Source organism: Choloepus didactylus, chromosome 10, assembly GCF_015220235.1.
Source record: "Choloepus didactylus isolate mChoDid1 chromosome 10, mChoDid1.pri, whole genome shotgun sequence".
Taxonomy (NCBI): Eukaryota; Metazoa; Chordata; class Mammalia; order Pilosa; family Megalonychidae; genus Choloepus; species Choloepus didactylus.
The window spans coordinates 109,428,894-109,443,137 of record NC_051316.1 but is presented as its reverse complement, the minus strand read 5'-3'; the positions used below and the strand labels follow the sequence as shown (position 1 = coordinate 109,443,137).

At 54.2% G+C, this 14,244-nt stretch overlaps 1 protein-coding gene across 5 annotated transcripts in view; it reads left to right on the top strand.

Annotated features, from left to right (window-relative positions):
* RGS3 (regulator of G protein signaling 3) overlaps positions 1 to 14,244 on the top strand; it is a 176,130-nt gene that overhangs the window by 109,823 nt on the left and 52,063 nt on the right. For all 5 annotated transcript variants that reach the window (XM_037798589.1, XM_037798590.1, XM_037798591.1 and 2 more), the window contains 2 exons: positions 5,800 to 5,843; positions 11,922 to 12,044. In XM_037798589.1, the coding sequence (XP_037654517.1) occupies positions 5,800 to 5,843; positions 11,922 to 12,044 (167 nt within the window). The remainder of the gene's footprint in view (positions 1 to 5,799; positions 5,844 to 11,921; positions 12,045 to 14,244) is intronic.

Below are 14,244 nucleotides of genomic sequence, written 5' to 3'. Positions count from 1 at the left end.
CCCCCCCACTGGTGCTGAGCCCCACTGCTCCAGGCAGCTCGGATGCCCAGTTTGGCTGTATCTCTGGCAGTTGGGCTGCCGGCCATCAGGGGGGCATTTGTTCATGCGGGGTCGGGGTGCTGTGCCTGGGTGGTGGGGTCTCAGATGCTGACATTTCATTCCAGGCTGGCAAGCCTCCCTAGATACCCTGAACTTCACTGGGGAGTTTCTGTTCCAGAGACATTCCAGAGAGGCTGTAGAGTCAGACAGACCTGTGTCCAAATCTTGGCCCTGCCTCTCATGACCTGTTTGACCTGGGGCAAATTACTTAACTTTGCTGAGCCAGTTTCCTCTTGTGTAAATGGGGATAAGAATAGCATCTCAAAAGGTTGTGGGAAGATTAAATTAGGTCACATATGCAAAGCACCTGGCACACAGCAGGTGCTCAATAAATGCCAGTTGCCACCCACTCATCACCCACAACCCTGGACAAGAGACTACAGCTCCTTCTCCACCCAGCTGCATCATGCTGACCAGAGCCCAGAAAAGCTGGACGTGTGGCTGGGGGTCGGCGAGCAGGAGGATGTGGGAGCGCAAGGAGAATTTCTAACCCAAATTTTCCATCATGCCCTCCTACATGCGGGGAGCGGGAAGCCAGCTGGGAGTATCTGCTGAGCGGTTTGGTTTGGCGCCTGAGGTCTCCGCTGAAAGGGGCTCGATTTCCTCTCCCAGATTACGAAAACAACAACAGACCTGTTTGAGCATGGGTGACGGGGCAGGAGGAAAATATTACCCAGTGAAAGAATTCTGTTTTGACGGTTTTTGCTCCAGGAGAACTTCCTGACTGTTTGCAAACCCATCCTGTGTGCTCGGTGCCCGGGTTGTTCTTACTCCTTGGAAAACCCAGTCTGTGTGGGAAACTCCACTCCCGCCTCCCCACAGGAAGTCTCCTACAGCTTCTCCTTCTCCGGCTCTGGCTTTCTCCTGCTCCCTGACCAGGGCAGCCACTGAGGGGGAAGCAAGTCCCCTCACTCTGGGCAGCCCCTCCCTCCGGGTGGGCTCTGCCTGCTGGGGGGGGGGGCTGTGCTGAGGGAGCCCTCAGTGCCTGCTGGATGGCAGGAGGGGCAAAGGCAGGTTAGAGCCCCTGGCTGCTGCATTCCACCCCCACCCCCACCCTGCCTCTGCCCTACCCTGCCTCTCCCTCAAACCCAGCTTCCCCTGCACTCATCTGCACACTCCCCTGTCCCTGCCCCTCCCTCTCCTAAACCCATACTCACACTCACACATACTGTCCTGTCCCCTCCTCTCTCTCCCCTTCTCTCTAGCTCAGACAATTTAAGCCCCATTGGTTTCTTGTACACTAGGACCCATTCAAATCTTTGGAGTTCTGGGGGAAGGGGCAGTACTCGGAAATATGTGTTGACTAATCCTAAGACCCCTCACTCTGTATGCTGAGGACTCAGGGCTGGGACCACAAGCCCATGACCCTTGTTTGCTCAGCCTCCTGCTAAAAGGAGAGAGGAAAAGAATGGGAGGGTCAAACTGACAGTGTTTTGGGTGGGAGTGGGGTAGGGGAGATTTTGGGCATCTGGGCTTGGCCTGAATACTGACCGGCTGTGTGACTTCAGCTGGCCCTCTGCCTTCTCTGGGCTTCAGTTTCTCTGGCCATGAAATGAGGGTGGGGCCAGCGCTTTACAATCCTCCCAGCGCTGATGACCCCAACAGACCCCACCGCCAGGGTCGCTGAGAGAAGCCAGACAGTGCCCATACCTTCCTGCCCCCACCCCTTGGGAATTGACTGGGTCTTCCCCTCCCAGAGCCACCAGACCCAAGGCTTGAAGTTAGAAGCAGGCTGAGCTCTGGCCTCCATTGGGTGGCAGATGGTCAGGGTGGGCGGTGTGGAGCCTTGAGGTGTTGCAGAGAAACTGTCCAGGTGCTGAGCTGCGTGGGTGCACCAGCCTCGTTCAGGCTGCTGGGACTGGAGGCTACTTCCTCTCCCTGCAGGTGGTGGGTCAGCTTGAGGAGGGCTGAGGGCAGCCAAGGCCGGTCCTCTGCAGGAGAGAAGACTACCTTCACCGGAGCCGTAGGGTTGGCATGAGAGGAGTGTGTATGTGTGCATGTGTGTGCGCACACTCCTAGATATGAAGAGCAGATGGTTTGGTGCAGACTAATTGTCTTGCCCTTCTTCAGCAGTGTCAGTCAGCAAACAGAGGGTATCTGGCTCTCCAGGGAGCCCAGGAGCTGCTGAGAGCGAAGAAAATGGCTTGATGGCAGGGAGCACCTTCCAAAGCTTCCATTCCTTTCTGGGCATCGTTGAGACCCTCACCTCCACCCTCCCCAACCCCCCTGAGACAGGTCTGTGACCCCTTTCCCTGCAGTCCGGGTTGGAACCACAAGACCCAACGTTCTGAGATCTGGCACCCGATTTCCTGCCTGCCTCTCCTGTGCCCCTAGAGACCCACTGCTGCAGCCACAGCCCGAGCCAGGCTTTTAAGGGGTACATCTGGGGCCTCATCTGGAGCTGCTGTTGGCAGAATGGTCTGTGATTAACACTGCTCACAACTCCTTGGGGTCTTGTTTGTCTCTTTCAAATCAACATATATGGAGAGTTCAATTTGCACCAAAGAACATGGGAAACCAGGAGGACACCCAGCTTTTCCTGCTGGCTTGGGGTGTGACTTGTCTGATGGGCTCTTAACTCCACTGGCCAAGCATAGTGGGCGCCCGGTGGATGTTTGCCGGGGGGAATGAATGACCGATGGAAAGGAGACCAGAAGTGCTGCTTCAGCTCTGGGAGCTGGAGGCGTGCCCCTCCCCCCAGGTTCCTGGCTGGGTGGCCACTTAAACCCGGCCAGCCCTCCTCCTGCCCAGCATCCCCAAACTTCAAGGAGCTGAATGGCTGTGTAATGGGAACAGGCGGAGAGCTGGCGCTAACAATTGGGACATCTCCGGTCAGCCGGGCCCCATTGTGGTCTCTTCCTGCCCCTGCTGCCCGCTGGCCTTGCTGCTCTTTGTGTTCTTGCCCCACAGACCGCCAGCATCCCGCCCACAGCATGTCTTCCTGGCCTGCTCTGGTCTCTCCGGAGTAGCCTGGAAATGGCCAGCTGATTCTTGGGCTCTCCACCCACCCTAGGGAGCCAAGTGTCTAGAATTGGAAACTCAGCTGCTGGAACCCTTGGAGTTAAACCTTGGTTAGTCAACATTTTCTGAGGGCCTCTTCAGAGCCCACCTCAGGGCTGACTACCAGGGCCATAGCAGTGAAAGTGACACAGTTCCGGCCCTCTGGAGCCCGTAGCCTGGTGGAGTGACAGATGAGTAAACGAGCAGAGGGGAAGGAAGTAGGACTTTGTGGTCAGGAACACAGGCTTTGGAGTTCAAATCTCAGCTCTGCCACGTACTCAGTGTATGATTGTATGAGCCATTTCCCTCCCTGGGCCTCAGTTTCTCTGTCTGGAGAATGGAGACAATGACAGGGTGGAGCAGGCTTGGTGAATGGTTGAGTGGGGGACCTCAGAGAGGGCCCTGGGAGAACACACAGAGGGCTCAGACCTGGGCGGGGAAGCCACCTCTCAGCTCCGTCCAGCCCATGGTTGGGGAGCCTCTCTGTACAGGCCCACACATCCTGTGGTGGGCAGCAAGGTCCATCCAGGAACTAAATGGCTCCTTATGGAATTTCAAAATGGCAAAGGCAGTTGGATTGTTGAATGGAAAACCCAAATGCCTCCATGTTCCTTTTCCTCTGACCCAGTTCCCACACTCTGGAAAGTCCAGAGCCCCACCTAATGTTCCAGAGGCATTTCTGGAGGGGCTGAGACCCTCTCCTGGGTCAGCCCACCTTGCAGCTGCAGCAGCTCCCAACCCCTCTTGGCTCTCAAGGTTCTTGTCCTTTGTGAGCATCTGAGCCGTGTGAGCAGTGCCCCTATTCCACCTTCTTTGTGTGATATAGAGCAGATTTCAGTGATGGTTTGGGGGTAACTGAGTAGGGGTCACAGAAGAGAAAAGTTTTTAAAGCAACTCTTCAATCATTCCTGCTATAGGGAATATGCATAGAGTGTGTTTTCCTTGACCTCAGCTGTCTCTCCCCTGGGGCTCCCTTATCCTTGGCTTTTCCTTCCTTGCTAGAACCTTTTTCTCCCCTCTAACCCTCAAGTTTCCAAACCCAAGTTTCCATCATTTTATTATAGATCTTTTTAGCTCTCCCTTGGCTAGGCACTCGAATCTGCTTCTGGAAAGTCAAGGAAATGTCTCAGCGTTTTGTTTTTTAAACAAATGGGCCACCTTCCTCTTGTCTCCACCCTCAGCAACACAAGAAACTGGCAGAAATTGTGAAATTAGTTTTCTTAAACATGATGGGCTTCTTAGTCAGGGCTCCCTCCCTCCCTAACCAGTCTCTAGATGGGGTGAAGTAGAAAGATTTATTATTCCGAAGTCCAAAGTGAGCCCCCATTTACATATGGGCTATTTTTATCTGGCTCTGGTTGGCACCCCCCAGGCCCTAGGGATACTTTTGCCTGGGGTACTGACTACACACTTGCTCCCAAGGGGCCTAGGCTCCAAATGCTCTCGGGCCCTTGTTCTCGACTTCTCTTAGGAGCTGGCTTGATCCACAATCTCTGTTTTTAACTTGCTGCCTTCTCTTCGCAAGAGCTTTTTGGTTTCTTTGGCAATTCCTTTGACTCGAGTATGTGTCAAGGGGTCTACTCTGAGCCCAGCACTGGGCCTGTTTCCTCTAGAAGTCAGAGAGGCCATGGAGGGCCTATGTGGAGGGCAGTGGAGAGGCGGGGGGTGTCGCAGTTGGGAGCATTGACTCTGGACACAGCCTGCCTGGTTTGAATCTTTGCTCTTCTCCTTACTACCCAGGGCCAGTTATGTAACCCCCCCGTGCCTCAGTTTCCCTCCCATGAACCATGGATGATACTAACCCCTACCACTTGGGGGTTGCTCTGAGAGTTGAGTTTTACATGTAAATCTCATGGAGCTGTGACTGGCATATAGCACTACTGTCCTCTGAAGTTCTGTGGCACTGCATATTATATATGCAGTGTGGTCTCTTCCCTCCAAAACTATAGTCCAGCTGGAGAGGTCAGATTGCTCGAAATATGGGAAGTTACTAGCCATACCTGGGCCTGTGCTCAGATGAGTGCCTGGGAAGGTCCTGGAGGAGGAGGAGGGGCTTCTTTTCCTTGCACCCAACACTTGCTCTGCCTTGCACCCAGCATGTGCTTCTCTGTCTCCGTATCTCTGCCTGTGCTGTTCCCACGTCCTGGAATTCCTTTCTTCCTACCTGGAGTTCAAGTTCAAAAGTGTCCTCCCCCAGGCAACCTTCCCCACTGCTTCTGAAACCTTCTTTCTGCCCAAGTCATCTGCCTTGGGAGAGGCCTTGCACCTTATCTCCTCTGTCAGAGGAGGACGGAGTAGCCGATGGTCCCTCTCAGCTCTGCCTCCTGGATGGAGAGGGCTTTGGTGAATGGTTGAGTTTGGGATTTTAGACCAGGGGTGAGAAGGCTCTAAGAGAACACACAGAGAGGTTGGGTTTGGGCTCTACTCAGCCCCTGATGGGGGCTCCCCCTACACTGGCCCACGCTTTCCTTGGTGGGGAAAATGGCCCACCCTGGAACTAAGCAGTTCCTTGTCAAATTTCAAAATGGCAAAGGCAGTTGGGTTGTTTAAAGGAAAACTCAAACGTCCCTTGTGCCTGCCTCTTTCTTTCTCTTTTTCCAGGAAGTACCACACACTGGGTGAGAAAGCTGGCTGTGCTCCAGCAAACTGTTGAGGCTCTAGCCAATTCTAATGCAAGTCTTACTTTTTGTTGCCTCAAAGGTTCTTCAGAAGACCTGAAATTCTGCGTGCTGTATCTAGCAGAGGTGAGTCCTTCCCCTGCATTTGAGGCGGGTGATCTGTGACCCAGTGCTTGAGGGAAGACGTTGGGTCGGGTTCTAGTACAGAGTTGCAGGGCCAGCCTCCAAACCAACACCCACAGTGGTCCTGGGCAAGCCCAGAATGTCAGCTTCTAGCTCCTTAGGATGGGAATAAAGGTTCCTGCCCCACGTCTCCTACCTCTAGGTAAAAGAGCAGTGCATGAGCAAGTGCTTGGGGTGAACAGAAGGACACCTGTGATCCCACTTAGGACCTCCTGGCCTCCAGTGCCTGCAGGGCTCAGATGAGGGTGTATTACCCCATTTATTTATTTAAGGACCTTCCCCAGGAGAATTCCCTGGTTCCTTTGGCTGCCCCTTGCTTCCTCTTTTTCTAGGAAGTACCGCCAGGACCCCTGCTACAGGGTCTTTTCAGTATTTCAGAAGGTCTGTTGGTGCTTGTAGCTTTACCTGGGCCAGACAGTATGGGCTAAAGAATATCTTGTGTCTGTGTTTTGGGCTGGGATGACACCCATGCGGTATGAGTGATATTCCAGGTTATCTGTCACATCAGAAGCTCACACGGGCAGTTCTGTGCCTTTGCTGAGCAAAGACACGCAAACAACTTATTGCTTGATACAATTTGGTAGATAAAATATCATTAAATCAGGGGTTTAATTAAAGAGATCCTTGGTGATGAAAAAGCAGAAAGCCTCTGAGCCATGCAAAGTCTTTGCAATTTTCAGTGAATTTTCTATTCCCAGGCTTGTGTCATTGCTACTAACAGCAGGGCAGTGTCTGTCCCTGGTAAGGATCCTTAGAACCTTCCTGCCCTTTGCCTCCACTTAAGGCTGCCTCATCCAACAGTCCTGGGACTCTGTCTACACTGGCCACACCCTGGGTGTAGGGCATGGTCTACACTGGCTGGCCAAGAGGAATATACACTTTAGTGAAGTAATTTGTGCACTACTGATGAATGAAAACCACTCCTCATGTCCTGGCTGTGAAAAGTGGTACAAGGTCTTGAGTGGGTCTTTGAATAGCCCTGTGAGGATGGAGTTGATGAGAAGTTAGCTTCTGAGGAAACCAGAGAGCTCCAAAGGGGCATGGAAGTTGTCAGAGCTGAGTGTGGGATCTGGGCTGCCTGAAAAGTAGACCTGAGGGCCAAGAGGGCATTGGGTGTCCTCCCCAGTGTCAGCTGCATCCCCACTAGACACAGGAAATGGCTTTGAAGTGGAGGTGCTTTGAAGCTGGGGGGGTCTTCAGTTGCACAAAGCTGCGTGAGCAGAGTGCAGCTCAAGAGAAGCTGTGAGCCACACCCGGAAGTGCCTGAGCTCTTGCCCCTCCAGCCTCACCACTCTGCATTCTGATGCTCTCGGACAGTGCCTGAAATGCAGCCCCAGGTTCTTTAGTGCCAAGAGAGCTTCCTGTCAGGCTGGGTTTGTTTTTCCCAGAGAAAAGCACTTCTGTTCCAATGGTTTCCAGGGAGTTGTGACCTCCTGGCCCTCCAAAGATTGATGAAGAGATATTGATTGCTTTTATTTCAGCAAAGTGCCAGGTGATCCAACCCTGAGGGGCTGGGGGATTGAAGCTCACACAGTGAGAAGCTTCTCTTTTCTCTTAATGGGTTGCTATTTATGAGGGGCTGTAATGCTGGGAGGATGCCTGCCTGGACTGCATCCTGGAAACTTCTTGACAAGGGTGGTTTTGAATCCCAAAGAAAACCCCAAGCTCACATCTTAGTTGGACCCTCCAAGTGGTTTCTCCTTGTGGCCTAAAAAGCAGGGTGGCACCCAGATCTCAGCCATGAGATTCTGGGTGGGGTTGTCCTAAGCAGTCCTTGACTCCAGGTTTTCTATTCCCCTGGACAAATCCATGGGATGGATGCAGCCCACAACTGGCTTCAGAGCACAGGGGCCTTGGGACACTGGGCATGATGGTCAGGGACCACTTTATAACCTAGAGTCTGATGCTGGCTCCAGCAATTTAAGAGTCTGTGCTTTGGAGGTAGGAAGACCGAGATTTGAACCTTGGCTCGGCCATTTCCTGATTGATCTGGGGTAGAGTTACGTACTCATCTCTGAAACAAAGCTGATGGGTGCCTACCTTTCAGGGATGTTGTAATGATTAAATGAGATTCAATAAGCTACTGTGTCCAAGGCACTTAGCACCGAGCCTGGCACACAGTGAGTATTCAGTAAATGGGAGCTATTATTATTGTCAGCCTCATAACAAGGGGAAGAGCTTTTCATATTCGTTTACTCCCCATTAAAGACATCACAAATGATTTATCGATCTTTTAAAAAGAAATCTAAGAGAAACAGCTTACATTCTTTGTAATGTGCACGTACGGTGACGCAGTTTTGGCAAGATCACAGACTCTGGAGGAGGCAGGAGGCAGAATTTGAATCTCTCCTCTCCTGTGGCCTCCTGGGCCCAGTGAATTAACCTTTTTGAGCCTTAGTTTCCTGATCTTAAAAATGGGCACAGCAGTGCCTTTCCTTCCCCCCTATGTCATAGGGTCATTAGGGGAGTTGAGTTAAATAAGAGAACATTTGTCAAAGCAGGCGAACATAACTCATAGCAACAGAGGTATTGGGTTTTACAAAAATAAAATTAATCCAGGAACAAGGAGGTGGGGCAAGATGGGAGTTTAAAAGAGGCCAAAGAAGCTGGGTGTCTTGTTGAATTTGGGGATGCTTCTATTTAAATGCAGAGGGCTGGGCAGCTGGGGAAGTCTGTGCTTTTGGCCCCTCTGCCCACTGTCAGCAGTGACTGTCTCTGAGTTAAGTCAGGAGGCCTTGTGGGTTGTCCCTGGAGCCCAGAATTGAGGGCTTGGAAACCAGCCAGTTGGGTCACCCCTGGGCTGAGGAGACTGTTCACATACAGAGGCAGGCAGGCAATGGGGCTCCGGATTCAGGTACACAGAGAAAGCAGAAGGTGGCTGACGCTCTGGCAGATGGGAATTCAGCCCCCCTGGAGAGAGCTGTCTCAGTGTTCCCTCTCTCTTGGCCGGACCAGCCTCGAGAGCTCCAGGCAGCACTCGGAGAGGAGTCTTGGGAGCAAGGACTTCCCAACAAATGTTTGCCCATCTGAGACAGCCAGCCCCTATCCCCAGGCCAGGCCTGGGTCTAGGTCCTTGGTGCCTCGGAAGCCTTCCGGGTCCTCTGGCATTACAGAGGCCTTGGCCTGAAGCTCTTGGAGCCAGAGATCTGGCCCCACACTCTGCTAGGAGGCAGGCAACGTGGTCTCCAGCCTGGGTGGAGAAATTTGGCTTTCCAATGGAGATTCTTTCCAGGATAGGTGGAAGGTGGTTCTTGCGGGTGTTGGTAAAATAGGGATAATCACAGCTGCAACCTTGCAAAGGTTGTTGGAAGAAATGTGAAGACTCTGCTGGTGAAGCAGGGCGTGGAGCATGAGGTGGCTGCCTCAGAACCAGGGAGTGGGCCGCCCGCTGGCTGGGAGAGGTCTGCCCAGCCTGGGGAGACTTTCTTGCACTTTGGTGAAATGGGTGCGGCCAGCCTGGAGCTCAGAGAAGTGGTCAGCAGTACAAAAAGCTGCCAGTGAACTTGCAGCTGCCCTGAGACCCACTGGCCTTCAGAGCTTCTTCTGAAGGATTCTGTGCTCTGCTCCAAGCCCTAGTCTGGAAGGGAGAGAGCATTCTTGCCTGCCAATGGCATGGGGGCTTCTTCGGGGGCCTCCCTGGGCTCCAGAGATGCAATTCCAGCAGGTGGTTCTCCAAAGATTTGAATCTTCCCTTTGCCACCCACTGGCAGTAACACCTCAGTGGGGCCCCAAGCTACTCTGAGCCTTGGTTTTTCCTATCCATGAAATGGGAATAACAATCCATGCTCTGCCCAACTCTGCACGGAATTGTCGAGATCAAAATGAGCTCATGGATGGGGAAGTGCTTTTTAAAATTGATAATTAGATAAAAAGAACTATCATTAAGGCAGAATTCCAGCTTTAGAACAGAAAGAGGAGAAAATGGAAGCTCAGGGACATTGAGGGGTTTGCCGACGGCCCCATGTTAGGTAGAGGCAGGGCTGGGAGGCTTGGGCCAGTGCCTCCTTTGTGGAGTGAAGGCCATTCAAGCTGGAGAAACCAGCACCCCTGCCTCACCCCCTCCTTCTTTACAGGGAAGAACACAGGAGCAGAAGGCCCTCTGGTCAGCTCCAGCCCCAATGAGCTTTTCTCTGGGGAATCTTGGGGACTTTTTCCATGCTGTGGCTGGGGGTTTGGGGAATGGCAGGTAGCTGCTGCTAAGTGGTAGCTTCAGAGTTGTCCAACTACAGCCACCGATTCCCTGAAGCCAGGAGGCAGGGTTCCTTTCCTCTCTCCTAGGATGCTTTTAGGAAGATCAGCTCCTGAGTACTTTGGGGCAGGGAAGGAATGGCCGGCACCTTGTGAACACTTAACACAGGGAGACAACCTTGCCCTGAGGAATGGGTTTGGATGGTGGAGTAGAAAATGTCCCCAGGTGCTGTGATGCTGTGAAGCATCCCCAACCCAGGACCTTGGCATCTGCTGTTCCTTCTGCCTGGAACAGTTTTCCCCAGGGCTTCCCATCCTGGCTCCTTATCAGCCAGATCTCTGCTCAGATGTCACCTCTTCAGAGAGGCCTTCTCCGGCCACCTAGCCCAAGTAGGATCCCTCCCTTTATGACCATGGGGCATTTGCACAATTTGTAACGGTGTCGTTTATCAGTCGTTGGTTTATTGTCTCCCTGCACCCCCCAACCTGAGGACAGAGCTTGGTCTGTCTCATTTACCTTGTGATCACAGGGTCTAGTTCAGTCCCTGACACCCAGCAGGGGCTCAAAAGATATTTATTTAATGAATGAATTACTGAGTAATAACAATAATAGCTACTGTTTGTTGAGGCCCACGATGGTCCTTACGGCTTGCCTTCCCCGCTGCTCCGTGATGTAAGCGATGTCGTCATTCCCGTTTTACGGAGAGCTTGGGGCTTCCCTGGGCGGACAGCTAGGAAGCAGCAAAGCTGGGATTCAAACCAGCCTGTGCAACTGCAAACCGAGGGAGACTGGATAGAAACCCTGCCTCTCCCTCTGTTACAGGCCATCCGGCTTGTGGTCTCACCTCCTGGGCTGAGTTCATCTAATCACCACCCTGTGGGGTTATAATCAAATTCCCGTGGAGTCAGAAGGCGCTTGTGATCCCCTGATCCCAGCACCCCGTGGTGGGCGATAGCGCTGGGCATGGCCCCTGCCTGTCCCCGGCATTTCTGGCAGCGCTGTGGGCCGAGTCCTCAGGTCCCAGCAGCTCCCTGGTGCTTGTGCCCAAGCTGGCCTGGGTTTAACCTCATACCAGAAGTTCTTCCAGACGACCAGAGATTACTGAGTCTGCTACATGGCAAGCACTGCTCTGGGCACAGATGAAAAAGGCCTTCATAGGAGGAGTTTATAATCTAGTTAGGGAGAGGAGAGCACAGCACTTAACGAGGTTAAATAGCAAAGCGGGATTTAAATGTCTGCTGCGCCAGAGACGACCTGCACTCAACTGAGCTGAGGAGCCATTGATCGGACACAGATGATGTGCCAGGCACTGGTGGCACTGAGAGGGCCACATGACTCTGCCCACCAAAGACTTCCTAAAGAGACCAGGGTGGTCATTTGGGTTCTGTTCAGTGTGTCCATCCAACCACAGTCTAGCCTTGTGATGAGCGTGCTGAGGTGGAGGAGGGGTTCTCTGAGGTGGGGGCGCATCAGCCGGGGAGACCTTGGTCTTCTGGGTTCTCCACGTGCTCCCCCAGCTGCTGCCTTGTGCGGCCTGCCCCTGGGGCTGACCTCACAGCTCTCCACAGGCCTCCTCTGTGTGGGTGCCACCCGCCTCCCTCCCCTCCCCCGTCTGTGGGCACGCGGCTCCTGGCTGGCCCCGGGACCAGCATCCCTGCTCCTCTGGCTGCCTCGATGCCTCCAGGGATTAATGTGCATTTGTGGCTTTTCTCTGGCACTTCCCTCCCTGCTGCAGCCTCGCCCTCTGGAGCCCAGGGAGGGCTTGGGCCTGGGAGCCCCCTGAACCAGGGAGTAGCCCTGACCGTGCCTTTCTCCATTTTCCCTGACGTCAGAAGGCAGAGTGCTTATTCACTTTGGAAGCACACTCACAGGAGCAGAAGAAGAGGGTGTGCTGGTGCCTGTCGGAGAACATCGCCAAGCAGCAACAGCTGGCAGCCTCGCCCCCGGAGAGCAAGGTAAGGGCCTCGCTGACGGCCATAGCCCCGGCTGCCTCCCCTCCCCTCGGCCAGCCTGGACCCTCGGGCCTTGGAATGGAGCTTGGGACCAGCCGCAGCCTCAAACTTGAATCTGGGCAACGAGCTCTTGGCAAGGAGGCCTGCTCTCGAAGGTCTCTCCCCCTTGGCATTTCACTGGGTCTACTGAGTGGGCTTAATGTTGCCTGGGTAAAGCGATGGAGCCACAGTGAGCATGACCTTTCAGTTCTTGGCTCCGTTCTTTGGTTTGCTGGTGGCAAGCTTTAATTGGGGCTGGCCTCCCTGCTGCTGCTTGGCGTGCCTTCCCCCTCTGTCATTGGGCAGGCTGGGCCCAGGGACAGCACCCTGGAGTTTAACATTGGCTCTGCGCAGACGTAATTGGGAGGGGAGGTTGCTGCAGAGGCCGTTACAGTTCGGTGCAGGCCACAGCCAAGTGGAGCCCAGCTTGGACTGCTGGGAGCTGGGGACCGGCCAGGCCTCTGGAAAGCCAGCGGGAGCCAGCGGGGAAGACTAGGGCCTCCTGGTGGAGACTGACCTGGGTTGGGTGCTGCTCAGCCAGTGTGCCCACCCACCCTGTACCTGTGGAGGGGGATGAGAGCTGGACCACAGCCTTCCCTTTGACACCCCGATGCCAGTCATGAGTTATTGTCCCCCATTTGTGAGCCATTTGGGTCCCATCTCTTACTAAAAGTGCTGGCTGTTTGGGGAGTTTGCCTGGCTGCAGCAGAAGGGGCAGAGGTGATCACTATGCAGGATCTGGGGGAAGAGGCTAAATGAAGAAAGAAAGTGGCAGCCTGTAAGCTCGCTGGCCTCGGTGCTTCTGCCGACGTCCCCAGGCCCACCGGGCCGCATGCAGAGGCGAATGGAGGGGCAGTGAGCGGACAGGCCTGCGGAGGGCAGGAGGGAGAAAGGGGTGCTTGGCGGCCTTTCCTCGAGGGGCTGGTAGACAGCAGCTCCCCAGCTATTCCCTAAGGGAGTAAGAAGAATCTGAGAGTGACATAATCTTAGACTTGAAAGTTGTCATCTGGTTTTCCTCTAGCCAGGGGCAAGAATGACCCATGAGGGAAGAGGTGGGAGGAGCATGTGCTTCTGAGCCACCCTCCACCACTGCCTGGCACTGAGACCTTGAGCAAGTCACTACACTGTTCTGCGCATCGCGGTCCCCATCCGTAATCCGGAGACCGTAGTTCCTACCCCAAAGGGCTGTGAGACTTAAATGAGGTGGTGCCCATGGAGTTGCCAGCACAGTGCCTGGCACCCAGCAGGTGCTCAATCAGCTGTAGCTGTGGGGAGAGCACTGCCCCCTCCTCTGCCCCAGGTGGCTCTTGGTGACACTGGCTGGTTCCCACCATAGGTCCTTGGACTGAGCAGGACCCTGCAGCTGCTGCTACGGGTGGCCTTGCCACCACTGGCCCTGAGTTGGTCAGTCAGGAGCCACTCCCTCGGGCAGCCCCTCAGACGTCACAAGGCTCAATGCGCGTCCCCCAGCTTTCTTTTCCTTGAGCTTAGCCTACCTGGTTTGGGGCAGAGAGTCCTTTGAGCTCTTTGTGGCCATTTTGGGATTTAGTCTGGGTGCTGCAGGAAGGGCTGAGGTGGTTGCTTTGCCGGATCCAGGGGAAGAAGCGAAATGAGTTTGGTGGCTTTGGAATATTTTGGCAACAGCCATCTCAAAGCCTTGGAAAATCTCTCCATCTTTGGGTTCAGGAAGGCCGTTTGAGTGGTCGAAGGTGGGCTGGGATTCTGAAGCAGGCCCTGGTCCCTGCAGAGCCATGGGCCTGGCTGGCTGACCATGGAAGGGCCTAGTTTTGGGGCTTCACCTAGATCCATGGGTATCCTGGGCAGGCAACAGCTGGGTGCCTCTTCAACCCAAAGTGCTTAAAGGAGAAGCTGTGAGCTGGGCAGGAGAAGGGTGAGAGGGAAGGCCCAGATGTGCACCCTCCATGTGCCTACCCGCCTGAGAAGGCAGTTGCATTTGTTAGGCAGGCCCTGTGTGGGTCTCACTGCCCAACCTCACCCCCATCTCCAACATTCACACTTGGAGTCTTAGTCTTAGTCCGTCCTGTCCCTTACAGATAGATGCTCCCTGAGAGTAGTTCTGGTCCCTCAGCGATCCGAGAATGTGTTAGTGTCCTCAGTGACTGGGCCAAGGAACTGTGCTCAGCTCCATCAGGTCCCGGCAGCC